Genomic DNA, 12864 nt, shown 5'->3' on the forward strand with positions numbered 1-12864 from the left:
GAATAAAATACATGGTAAATTCAGCTCATGTAACAGGGTATGCCTGCTCCTCTCCATGTATTATATCTTGTTTTGAAGGGTTTTTAATGTATATCTGAAATATGTTTTTCAGATTATTTCTTGGAGACAGTTTCATGTTGAGGCATATAGATCTGGCTCCTCTTCTTTTTTAAACTCTGTACAGTGTCTCCTACAGATGAACCAGAAATGTACACAACAGTCCCCTGAGGATGGACACTTACGTTGTTTCCTGTCCTTTGCCACTTCAAACTGTGTTGCAATGACTGCTTTTTTTTTTTTTGCTTTTTAGGGCTGCACCTGCGGCATATGGAGGTTCCCAGGCTAGGGATGGAATTGGAGCTGCAGCCCCCGGCCTAGACCACAGCCACAGCAAGATGGGATCCTTAACCCACTGAGCAAGGTCAGGGATCAAACCTGCATCCTCATGGATCCTAGTCGAGTTTGTTACCACTGAGCCACGACAAGAACTCCTGCAGTGACTCCTTATAATTGTCTCTTACACATGTGCAAGTGTATCTGTAGGTGTAGTCCTAGAAGTGGGAGTGCTGGGTCCAGGGTAAACCCAGAACCCAAGGACCCTGTGGTTTTCATCGAGAATGTGCCAAATTGCGCTGCAGAAGGGCCCCACCAGTTCCTGCTCCCACCCAAAGTTTGAGTGCGTGTATCTCCCCATACTCTGCCCAACACAGTCTGTTTTAATTTGTAAATCTAGTCTGTCATTATTAAAAAGAGTTCTCAACTAGGGCTTAAACAGTGTTTCCTATTGGGGCCTAAGTAGGGATGTTAAGAGAAAGACAACTTACTTAAACTCTGTAGATATTGCTTTCTAGATAAGAGGAAGTGCAGGCTGGTACAGGCCAGCCTGTGCCCTCAGATGTTGGACAAAGCGGTTTGTCCCAAAGCTGCTTGAACTTGTGGGGCCCCCCAGGCGTCCAGTCCCTCTAGCCTGAAAGTGGTGCCCCCCTACCCAAGAATCAGTAAAACAAAAATTTGACTTCGTCACCATATTCAGAAGTCAGTCATTCTGAGCCCAGTTTCAGTAGTTGAGATAAAAACTTCCCCTGGAGGTAGGGCTCTCTAAGAGCTTCAGAATCCAAGGACCCTTAATTTTGATTTTTAAAATTATTTGCAGTTCTTTATAGCTTGTTGACTGGAAGTGTGAGCTGAATGTGGAAGGATTCCACAAAGATTCTAGTCCTTAGGGGAATTTTTGGTTTGGGTTGAAGTGTTGTTGAAAATGGTTTTCTATTAAGATTCGCATCAGCAGAAGCTGTGTATCAGGTCAGGTGTCTGCTGCGAGGGGCCACTCCCAGGGCCCCAGGGAGGCCTGTCCACCCCCAGAGCTGGCACCTGCGGCCGCGCTGCTTCTCTCCTCACAGGCTCCTCCGTCCTTTGCACAGGTTATCTTCCGCTTTGCCCTGGCACTTTTTAAGTACAAGGAAGAGGAGATCCTGAAATTGCAAGATTCCATGTCCATATTCAAGTATCTCCGGTACTTCACGCGCACCATCCTGGATGCTAGGTGAGCCCTTGGAATCCCCAGACCTCAGGGAGGCAGGAATCCTGACCCTTGCCTCCTCGAGCCTGTCCCTGCCATCATAAAGCCAGAGCCTTCCCAGACATGCAGCAGTGAGCGAGGGCGCCTCCTTCCAGGGAGAAAGGGGAGAGGAGTGGGAACGGCTGGTGGCCTCCAAAGATTCAGGAGGAACTAAGGTGAAAGATGCTTTTATTCTTCATCCAGCAAACAGGGGTCCCAGCAACCAGAGTAACATTCTCATCTGTCTACAAGCACTTACTGTCGACGATGCGTAGGCCCCCTGCCAGGCACTGAGGCGCAGGCCCTGTCATTGAACTTGGGGGGCAGTGTGACGGTCTGATTTGCTCAGCTGTGGCAGAGGAAGCCCAGGGAAGGGGTCAATGCAGGAGGAAGCTGGGTGCACCCGGCTGGGAAGGGGCGGCAAGACGTGGCACCATGTGCAGAGGGTGGGAGCACAGCGTGTTTGGGGAACCGCAGGGGTGGCGTGGCCAGGGTGGGGCCAATGTGGCGAGGCTGAAGGCTGGGAGGGAACAGAGCTGGACTGTTCAGGCCTTGTGGACAATGCCCAGGGCCTTGTGCTTCATCCTGAGAGGTTGGGAAGTCCCTGCAGGGTGAGACAGGAGATGGGCCTGTCAGGTGGGAGCAGGACTGGCGGTGGAAGACCAGGGGGTGCAGGCGAGAGAGGGGGTAGCCTGGAGAGCGATGCCCCGGAGGTAGCAAAGGGGGCAGACTGAAGAGAGTGGAGGAGAAGTTTGAACTTGGGAGGCCCCCGGCTTTCTGGCCCTGATAACCAAGGGTTCAGGGGTCGCTTGGCCCCCTTGGTCCCCAGCACAGTTACTGCCTGTTCTGGGCCACCCTCATTGTCCGTACAGGCCCTGGACCACTGGTGGCGGCTGCTCTGGCCCTGGTGGCCGAGGCCGTGTTCTCCGAGGGGATTTCTGTGGCCCTGCTGCTGACTAGGCGGTGCAGCGCCCTCCGCCCGAGGCGCTGAGGCCACCTTAACCTTGGCTGTGCCCTGGGGCTGAGCTGCCTCTCCTGCATGGGAGTGGACCCCCGCATCAGGCTGGGCACCTTGTGAAAACCACGGGAGTCCTTTCACTGAGAGGCATTTGGAGCTTATTCATGTTTCTCAAACTCTGTGGACTGCCACCCATAATAAGAATATTTTATCTCATAACCTAGGGCACACATCCTGGAGCGTTGTAGCTGGGAGCTGCAGGGCACCGTTGCTGCGGGGGTCTTGGGGCAGGAGAGTGTGCAGGGCCAGAGAGGGGATGGAGGACCGGGCTGGAAAACCACACTCTAGTTCTCTTGAGTGAGGCCACGGGGACCAGGGACGTGGACGTCGGGAGGAGATGGGGGCTGAGGCTGTACCCAGCTTCCTCGAAAGTTGTCACTGTTGTTAGGATCTTTTACTTGGGAAGTGGATTTTTAAGAGGTTTTCAGGCTTATTGCTATGTCAGCAACAATAGTATATCTAAGAACACCGTTTGCCTGTGAAAGACTGAGTCTGGGGTGAGCCTTGAGAGCGTTTTCTTCATCTTACATCAGGTCACATGACAAGAATGGTCTTAAGTAAACTTGACTCTGACAGCTAACGCCTGGGAGGGAGGGCATCCTGCTGGGCCCCTGGCAGTTTTGTGCGGGTGTCATTGTCAGCATGGCAGGCGGCTCCGTGGCCGGCAGGGCAGGGCTGCCTTCTGTCTTGCGATCCTGCAGCGCCACCTGGTGAGAGGCTCTCATGCAGCGTTTCTGTCTCTGCCGCCAGAAGTCAAGGTCCAACAAGGCCTGGAGCTTCCGGATGCAGCAGCATCACCTGGGGTGTCCTTAGCACTGCAGGTGCTCTGGCCCTCCCTCTGGACTGGGGCCCAGTATTTTAGTAAGTTCCCCAGACCAGCGGCTCCAAGGAACATTGATCCTGCCTCCATGGATTGGTTCTGCCAAGGAGGAGGTAGGGCATTCTGAGTCAGATGTGGTCAGGGGTGTGGGTGAGAAAAGCTTAGACCAATCTGTGAATCAAGACTTCGAGGCACCTTTCACGTGCTGAGCGTCATCTTCTGAACTTGGCGGGCACAGGGCACTTTCTCATCTCTAGACTGGACCTTCCAGGCCCAGGCAGAGGCGGTGTGTCATCTCCCGTGCTGCCCAGCCTGCGCTGATAGGCCTCAATCGGCAGTGACCGGTATCAGTTTGATTCGGTGCTTTCTGCAGCAGAGAAGGGCCTGGGGCACCTCCATCCCAGGTATACGGAGCCTGTGACTGACGGCTGTCGGAGAAAAGGGGCTGGTCTTACGGCCCGGTTCCCAGTCCCCGGCCAGTGTTGTTTTTCACAGAGACCCACGCTGAGTGATGGCTGGGCTCCAGCCTCTCTCACTCACGAGTTCTAGAACATGCTCCGGGGAGCCGGGCCTTAAAGCCAGCCTTTCTGGCCCTTTCCCTTCTTGCAGGAGCACCCCCTGGCTTGGAGTGAGGCCCGAGGAGAGGGTGGTTAAAAGCATGAGAGGAAGGAATGCCAAGGGCGTGTGACCTTTCTTATGTATGCATCATGGTAAAGCAGCCCGAGTGACTGAGGAGTAGCAGGAGCAAATGTTTGTTTTCTGACAGAGGCAGGAGGAAGTCCTGTGACATTTCTGTTTCATCACAGCTTCTCCTGGGGTTTGTAAGTGTATAGGGCCTTCCTTCCCTGCTGCTTAGTGCTGGAGGAGCTGGCTTCTGCAGTGGCCCGAGACAGCTGGAAGCCATTGCCACGCCTCAGGGCACGTTTTAGCCCTGTTTTTATTAAACCATTGGCCAGTGGTTAGGGGCAAATTACCATGATTTTTAAATGTTTATTGTAGCTGGGTGCCTTGATCTGGGGGAAGTACAAAACCCATAAACCACCCTTTTCTCCATAGACTGCATCTTGCCACGCCACTGACTGGTCTGCCAGTTACCCCCAGGCTTGCCCAGGCATCGTGCATCCGTTCACTCCCCAGCCATCAGCTTGGCAAGTCTTCCCAAGCACACCCTGCGCAAGGCTTCCTGCTGGTTCCAAAGAGTCAGAGGCATGTGGCCCCCACCGTCACTGAGCAAGTGCCAGACACCGTCCTAGTGCCCACGGTAGCAACCCAAGGAACCCATTAATTATGCGATGTACAGATATGGAATTGGAGGCTGTAAAGAGGGCACTTCACCTGCTCTGTGTCACACAGGAAGTGCCTGGTGGAGCTGGTGTCTGGATTCAGGCCACCACGTGAGCCTGCCCCTGCAAGAGCACAGCCCTCCGAGCTGGACTCCCCGTGCCCTCAGGCCTCTGGGCTGAAATGAGGGCTGAGGGTGAGCACTGCCTGAGCCTCCCTGACGTGCTCCGTCTGTGTCTTGCCAGGAAGCTGATCAGCATCTCCTTTGGGGACCTGAACCCATTCCCCCTGCGCCAGATCCGGAACCGGCGTGCCTACCACTTGGAGAAGGTCCGGCTGGAGCTGACAGAGCTGGAGGCCATTCGGGAGGACTTCCTGCGTGAACGGGACACCAGCCCTGACAAGGGCGAGCTGGTCAGCGACGAGGAAGAGGACACCTGAGCGCCACCCAACCCCCACCCACCCCGACGCTGCTCTTCTTGCCTTCACAACCAAAGTGTGCCAAAAAGGTGAATAGCGGGGACGTGTCTGCTCGTTTCAAAGCCCGAATGTCACATCCGTGGTCTCTGGACGTCTGCTGGGCAGATGTCAGAGCCACACTGCACTTTCTCATTCCCACTCGGGGTGGGGGCTCGTCTGTTTACAGCCATCCCCACGCCGCGGCCTCTGGCGCTCGCATTGCCCTGCTTTCTGCCTGGTGGGTCATCACCAGCTTACAGTCAGCTGCTTCCAAGAGTCTGTTTACAGCATCTGTCGGCTGTGTTGCTGTGTCTTGCTTAGAAAACCTTACCTCGGCCATCTCCCCCTTGGTGTCCTGTACCTGGTGGGCGGCCGTGGGTGTTTTTTGAATGGCTGCCAGGGAGGATGCCCACTGCACTTCAGACACTCCTGAGCCAGAGTCTGACTGCTTCCGGTGGCATAAAGGTTGGTGGGAAAAAACCTTAGGAAAGCAAGCACATCCCGTGTGCCGAAGCAGCCTGTGGAAATTCTGTCCACAGGCCTTCTTTCTGCTGGCGGCTCCACACGGCCAGCCATGCCCCCGTTTCTGGCGCAGCGTTTCCCCTCTCATGCACAGCCTCCAGACACCCCCACCCCGCAACTCACTCCGCCCACACGGGCCACGAGGCTCTGTGCAAAGCTCCCCTTTCCATCTGAGTGTTGACTCTTGGCTCCTTCTTCACATGTGGATGGGATTCCAAGGAACCTGTGGGTCATGAGCCTACAAAGCAGCCCCCTACCCCCCCACCCCGACCCCTGCCAGGCTTGGCTGAGGGAGGAAGCTTCTCTGGGGGCGCTCTGCAGGGCAGTGGTACAGTGGCAGTGTGAACGCTGCTGGACTGCTGGACCCCACGGCTTCCTCGGGAAGAGCCCGTGCTCAGTGTCTCCGCCAGGCCAGGGTGGCAGGGAGGCCACTGCCAGGACCTGCAGCTGGGAAGACTTTGCTTGGGGTCAGAGCTTTGCAGAGCCCTCCCGGACGTGTCCCCTTCCCACCACCACACAGAAGCATCCTGTTCTCGGCAGCTGTCCTCCCCTCCCTGAGGCAAGGCAGCCCTCCCCTGTGGGGCGCCTGTTGTCCCCAGCAAGTCAGGCTGCCCAGGTAGTGCTGGGACTTTGAGCACCACCTTTCTGAAGGCCTGGCAGGGGCTTTGTGCAGTGGAGGTTGTTCTTGCTTAATCACTCTGTGGACCAGCCTGATGTGTGAGAGCACGATTCCTGGACAGTATTACTCAATAGGAAAGAATAGGAAAGAAACGATTTTAAATGGGTTTTTTTGTTTGTTTGTTTTTACACTACCTGGAAAAACTTGGAAATAATCCTTAGCTGATATTAAACATGCGTAGACTATTGAAACAGTGTAATCTGAAGAAGTGCCTTTTTCAGAGCATGGTTCTTAAGTGTCGGTCTTCTAGCAGTTAGCATAGTAAGGATTGAGCTTAGCTTTTCTGTTTGGTTAAGCTGGTTAATTGGGTTTTTCACTGTATAGAGGGAGTTGGCCTCTATATGTAGCCAAAAGCTTTAGTCTCTTTTCGAATATCAGAAATGTGTTTTCTCATTGTTTTGGTCTCTGGGAGTAGCTGTCTGAGGTTGTCAGGAGGAAGCTGCCTTGGGAGTTGGGTCGCTCCAAGGCAGATGTTGCAGCCTCACTTCTATGCGCAGACCCCCGCAGGACCACTGGGCTGCAGCCCACCTCCCACAGCTGCCGTCAGCCTAGGGGACAGTAGCCCAGGAGGTGCAGGAAGAGTGGAGCTGGGGTCCCACAGATCAGCTCCATCTTCCTTGAGACTTTAGTTCCCAAGTTGATTTTCCCCCTGGGACTGCCACGTCCTGGGGGCTGAACGGCTGCCCATAGGAACAGAACCGCCTTAAACGCACCTGAATTGGGCCCAGGAGCCTGCCGTGTATGGCTAGAGCCCAGTGTGTGGCCATTCCCTGAGTGGTGGTGGGGTGTTACCCAGGCGATTACTATCAGTGACCAGGCAGCTGGCAAGGGTGAGTGGAGAGATGGGGGAGGAAAGGGGCCAGGAACGCTTTCCTGGAGGGTCTCCTCTGGAATGAAGCACTGGGTGTCCAGGGGGCGGGAATGCTTGGCCCTACTCCACTCGGGGGAATAGGATGGAGCCCACTCCTTCCTCTAGAACCGTAGGGCTTGCTCCCCCTCCCCTTGTGCCGCTGAGGAACGAGCTGCTCGGTACCCTTCGTGCGCCCGTCGGGGGCCCTCTGACAGGGGCTGCCTCAGCCCGGGGCCCCTGCAAGGTGGGCCTTGCAGCCCACAGCCTGCTTCCCAGATGCACACTCCATGCCCAAGGGGAGCCGCCCTCATCACACCAGGTGGGCACCTCCAGCTTTCCTCTTGGTGGGTTTTTGTTTTTTATGGGTTGAACATTTGTTAATACTTTTTACTTTTGTATATTTTCACTACAGTTTATTTTTTTATAGGCTATTTTTATCAAAGTTTTCTAGATTATGTACGTCTATTTTATATAACAAATTCTTCTGTGTGCACGACTCCCTCATATGTATTTATGTAAACCTGAGCCTCTGGAATGCGCTTCACCTCTGTGCAGTCTCTGGCCTCTAGCTGGACCGTCACTGACGTCCCCTTTTGTGTGTGGGGGCCCACTTCGTACCCCAGGTAGCCGTGGGCTACTTGCAGTCATGCTGACAGCGGTCCGGCAGCAGCCAAGACTGTTGATTGCTGGGAACAATCCTGGTTTCAACTACATTATATCGATATAGGAAGTATTCCAGGCAAATAGCCAGTCTGGGTTTAACTAAATGTTTGTATTATTGCACAAATCCCTCCTCGCTTTGCACAGTGCTGCCTTCCTGCTTGCGTGCTGGGCAGCTGGGTCTGCCTGGGGCTGTCCTCGCAGGCAGGAGGCTGGGTGCGGCACTGGAGGCCTCGGGGCATTGCCAAGTGACCCTTTCCTTCTTGTCACAGCAGCTTCTGTGCTTACCTTCAGGTTAAATTTTGGAATTGTCATACTAAAAGGCAAAATAAACTACTAATTTGTATAATGTTCTGGTTTGAAGTGCAGCTAGAACTTGTGATGAGACTCAGCCCCCAGGGCTCAGAGGTGGGACAGGCTTTTTTGGGGGGGGGCGCTCTCCACCTTCCAGCTGGGTGTCTCTGCGTCCCTGTTCTTGGCTGCTCTGGGGGGGGGGGGGGACGGACACAGTGTGCCTTTGTCAGCAGTGGTAGCCCTGGGAGGCCCTGAGACCATGTCCAGGCTGCAGGTGAGGGCTGGGGGCTCTGGGTGGGCGGGGAGCCAGGAGCTGAAGCAGCCACAGGGAGGCGGGCACCCCCCTCCCACCAGCTGTGACGAGCTCTGCCTGAGTCATGGGTTGTTTGCCTCCTGCCTGGGCTGACAGCTCAGGCCCAGCTGCCACCGGGGACACCACTCCCCTCACCCCCTATTGTTGGAAAAACACATGAGAATGATTAAGACCCAGTGTCTTTCCGCAGTGTGACGACGGTGGGGGGAGCCAGTGAGGACTCCCAGACAGAGCAGGGAGGAGATGGGGAAGCTGTGGATGCCTGAGGTCACAGCACAACAGCAATGGCATAGCTGGAACTGGTAGCCCCTGCTGGCTGTGTGGGTCAGGGGCCCTGCTCCTGTCCCTTGTAAGGGGTTGCGCTTGTGACCTTGGAAAGCTCTGGGAAGCCATTTCTCAGAGCATGGGTCCCCAGGGCCTCCTTGGGCCAGCCGGCTGCTGCAAACACAGACAGGAAGCAAGCCTGACACCCCTCCACCCTCGGACAGTGCAGTGCTGCTGGGACTCTCTGTGCAGACTTACCCTGGGGCTGCTCAGGGCCACCTTCCCACCTAGTCACAGCGGGAGGTGGGCGCTCAAGGCCTACGGTCCGGGCGCATGGCTTTGGGCCAGACCCCTCCCTCTCAGAGCCTTGGGCTTCTCATCTCAAAGTAGGGTACTCACTCCAGCCCCGTAGAATGTGCTCATGACTAAATAGGGTGTGATGTGGGATCAGAGACAGCACCTTTCTAACTCCAGTCCTGTCCTGGGAGACACTTGTCAACTGCTTCAGCCTCTGATACTATTTCTTGGTCTCTGTCCCCAAGGAGTGATTTTCAGGGTCCCCCCAACCCCCACCCCACTCTCAGAACACACAGCAAGCCACGAGGAGCCATGGGGCCCAGGGCAAGTGCCCTCATGCCCCCCACACTCAGCTCCAGGACCACCAGTTCCCATCACGCTCTGCGAGTGGCCGACACCCGAGAACAGAACATGAGTGGTGTTTCCCCATCTGGAGAAGGGGGCGAACCCTGTCCAGGAGTAGAACTTGGGAGGACATGGTAAAACGGTCAAGTCCAAGGCACAGGGCCAGAGGTAAGGGCCAGGGAGCCTGCACAGGCCACTTTATGGAGCTAGTGGCAGGCCTTCCCCAGCCTCCTCGCCAAGGCCCCGGGTGGGGCGCATGAAGTTAAGGGGTGTGGAAGGATGGTGAGTAGGGACCATCCCCCCAGGCCTCTGAAAACTGCTCCCAGTGCCTAGAAAAGCTTCCCACCACCCCTCATCCAACCCACCGAGGCCCTGAGCACACCTGTCTGGGAAGCAGCCCTCAGCTCACAAGGCCTCGGCCTTCCCTTTGGGCCTTCCTGCCCCCAGGGCCCTGTCCTGCGGGCTTCTCAGCCGCCCTCTCCCCCTGGTGGAGATGAAAAGGCGGTGTCTCTGCTGCGGCAGAGCTGGAGTTTCTGACCTCAAATCCCCCCGCCCAAGAGGAAGCCAAGCTGCACTTCAAAACAGTAGATGCTCGTTTATGTATAATAATAATATAATAATAAATTGTTACACAAACTGTTAGAATAAAAAAATACCTTTTCTGAGGGGAGGGGTCCCCAGCCTGCCGCTGGCAGGGGCGGGTTAGCACCATGAGGGCGCGAGGGACAGGGGCTCCGCCGCGGCCCGTGCTGGGCGCTGAGGTCTGTGTGTCTGTCGATCTGGGAATCCTGGCTGGGCTGGGCCGTGGGTCAGCGGCGGGCGACCCGCTGATGGCCACGGGAGGGGGCGCCGTGGCCGGGCAGGGGGCAGGAGCGACAGCACTGGGAGCGGACGGTGGGCAGCTGGCAGCGGCCCAGCAGGCGCAGAGTCTCGCAGAAACCAAACGACAGGCGATCGCGCTCACAGCCTGGGGGCAGAGGGAGGGTCAAGACACCAGAACAGCCCCGTTCCTGCCTGTACCCAAGTGGCATGGCTTCCCTGAGATTTGACCAAGGCCCTCTCCTTGCCCCTCAGCAGCCTTAAGGGGACCTGCAGCCACCACCGAAGCATCGGCCTGCTGTTTCCAGAGGGGCTCCCCTGGACCTGAGTTGCAGATCTCCAGCTGTTAGTCTGTCCCACTTGGCCTTGGCCCCCACCTTCAGGGCTGGAGCACTGGCACTGCTGGGCTCAGGTTTCCAGAGGAAAGTGCTCATGAGAAGTCAAGGGGCCTGCCACCCCTCTCTGTCCCCGCAGGCTCCAGCAACCTGACATGTCAACTAAGGTCCCAGGTGCCTCAGGCCAGCCTACAGCGGCCTCTGCCCTCCAGCCCTGCCACCTCCCTCTGCCCAAAGGCACCTGTCAGGCCTCCCTGACCCCCTGCAGCCACATGGGTGATACTCAGCTTCAGTTGTGGGTCACATACCAGGTCTCATCAGCCAGGCCAAGCACTGAGGCCCAGAGAGAGCAGGTGTGACCTGGACCATAGAGCCCATCAGCGGAACCCAGGCCTCCTGAGGGTGGCCAGAGGAAGGCTGCAGGCCGGCTGTGCCTGTCCGGGGCTGAGGCTTGGCAGGCTCTCCTGCCCTGTGCTTATCAAAGCTATTTTGGGACGCGGCTTGCTTCCAGCCTCCTGGCCTTGCGCCCGCCGCCTCTGACAGCCCCCAGCTGCCGCCTGGCCCTGCTCACTCCAGCTGACACCCCAGGGGAAGAGAAGCAGGAAGGCAACTGGCAGCCCTGGGACATTCCTGGGTCCCAGCAGAGGGCACAAGGCAGCAGGCTGGCTCCTCCACTGTGGCTCTGGGGAGCAGCTCTAACATACGCAGCTGCAGACCTGTTCCTGCTGTGTGACCTCAGGCCAGTTTCTTAACCTCTCCAGAGCCCCACCTCCACAGGCCAACGGATGTGGCCAAGCTGTGTCCGCTGCCTCAGCACGATGACTACACACCCTGGAGTTAACAGGCTTTCCAAACGTCCTGCCACACAGCCCCACAGAGCATCAAAACATCCTGGGGACTCCAGGGTCTCAACATGCAGTCACTTCCTTGGCTGGTCTCCGCCCCTGACTCCTCACCTGGGCACCAGCAGCCAGCCTGAGGCTGTGCGCGGGAGGCGCTGAGGCGCTCGGTGGATGGATGCTGAGGGCAGGGTGCTCAGGGTGGGTGGGATTTCTGCTGGGCCTCGAGGTAAGGAGACCTGGGCAGGAAGACCACACTGGCCAGTGGCATGGGCAGCAAAGCACAGCAGTAGCTAGGCTGGGCCTGTCCAAGGACTGCCAAGGAGCCAGTCTGGGGGGACCTTGTCCTGGGGGGACCTTGTCCTAGGAGCAGGGGTCAGACGTGATAAGCACAGAAGCTGCTGGGTTCTCATGACTTTCAGAGGTAGCTCGAGGCGCTCTTCCTAACCTCATGAGGGGCGATGCGGTGACCACGAGGGAAAGGAAGCAGCCAGCCTTCTCTGAGCACGTCCCGGGCCCTTCCCCTTAAGACCTGACTTAGGAGAACAGGGGTCGTCTGTGCCTTTACACTCTAAGAGTGGCGGCCTGGACAGGGATGTGGGGTGGCCAGGAGTGACTCCAGGACCACAGTTTCTGTGCTCAGCACCGCTGGATGGGGCCAGCGGGGGTGCTATGCTGCAGGAAGGAAGTGTGTGTGTGTGTCCAGAGCCCCCTCTGGCAGAGGCTCTTCCTCCAGGAGGACCCAGCTGGCCAGGAAGCCACCCGCTGCTGGGAGCTCGCAGGACCCCAGGAGGGAGGCCCTTTCCTGCGGCTCCTCTGCTCATTCCGGGCAGCCCTCCCCTGGCCAGGAAGCGGACAGGCCAGAGCCTGGGCTGGGCTCACCCCGGCCTGCGGCCCTGTCTCAGGGACATCCCAGCCTTATTCTGGGGGCAGGCGCGTAACTGAGACCAGAAGGGAAAAGAGCTTGCCTGGGGTCACACACAGACTAGGGGCTGAGGCTGCAACCTCCATGCCTCCCCTGCACTCAACAAAGCTGCCCGCGGGGGGACGACTCCCCTGGGGCCCCACCCCAGCACAGCCCCAGTTGCTCCGAGGCTCCCCCTCAGCTGGTGCCCAATGGCCTGAGGACCCCCATCTCCCCACTGAGAGCCGTCGGGGCACTCACGTGGCAGCTCTGTGAGCTCGCAGTCCTGGATGCCACAAGGCCGGGAGCTCTCGGGCCAGGCCTCGTGGCCGCACTGGTCGCTGTCTTCCTCGGGCAGCCCACTCTGGGTATTAACGCACTTGACCAGGCGCCGCTGGACGCCGCCACCGCAGGGGGCTGAGCACTGCAGGGAGCGGGGCAGGGGTGAGCCTCCCCTTGGCCTGCCCTGCAGGGGGGCATCCGGGCAGCCACTGCCTTCGCTAGGAGGCTGGGCTCCTTAGAAGGTCAGTCCTGACCTGGAGGAGGGCCCAAGGACGGGGGGAAGCTGCCAGCCCCCCACAAGACGGGACATGCCTGAGAGGTCTGG

General features: G+C 57.5%; 2 protein-coding genes across 5 annotated transcripts in view; one reads left to right on the plus strand and one right to left on the minus strand.

Moving 5' to 3' along the window:
- Positions 1-8193, plus strand: part of TBC1D2B (TBC1 domain family member 2B) — an 87908-nt gene extending 79715 nt beyond the window's left edge. The window contains exons 12-13 of one of the 3 annotated variants that reach the window (XM_021098841.1): positions 1422-1543; positions 4923-8193. In XM_021098841.1, coding sequence (XP_020954500.1) covers positions 1422-1543; positions 4923-5118 — 318 coding nt within the window. In that variant the 3' untranslated portion in view covers positions 5119-8193. Of the gene's footprint in view, positions 1-1421; positions 1544-4452 lie in introns of all 3 variants that reach the window. The other 2 variants (XM_021098840.1, XM_021098842.1) reach the window with 2 other exon arrangements.
- Positions 304-12864, minus strand: part of ADAMTS7 (ADAM metallopeptidase with thrombospondin type 1 motif 7) — a 75131-nt gene continuing 62570 nt past the window's right edge. Inside the window, exons 23-24 of one of the 2 annotated variants that reach the window (XM_021098839.1) lie at positions 12519-12681; positions 304-10327 (exon numbers count right to left, since the gene is read on the minus strand). In XM_021098839.1, the coding sequence (XP_020954498.1) occupies positions 10170-10327; positions 12519-12681 (321 nt within the window). In that variant the 3' untranslated portion in view covers positions 304-10169. The other variant, XM_021098838.1, reaches the window with a different exon arrangement.

The sequence above is a fragment of the Sus scrofa genome, chromosome 7, assembly GCF_000003025.6.
Source record: "Sus scrofa isolate TJ Tabasco breed Duroc chromosome 7, Sscrofa11.1, whole genome shotgun sequence".
NCBI lineage: Eukaryota > Metazoa > Chordata > Mammalia > Artiodactyla > Suidae > Sus > Sus scrofa.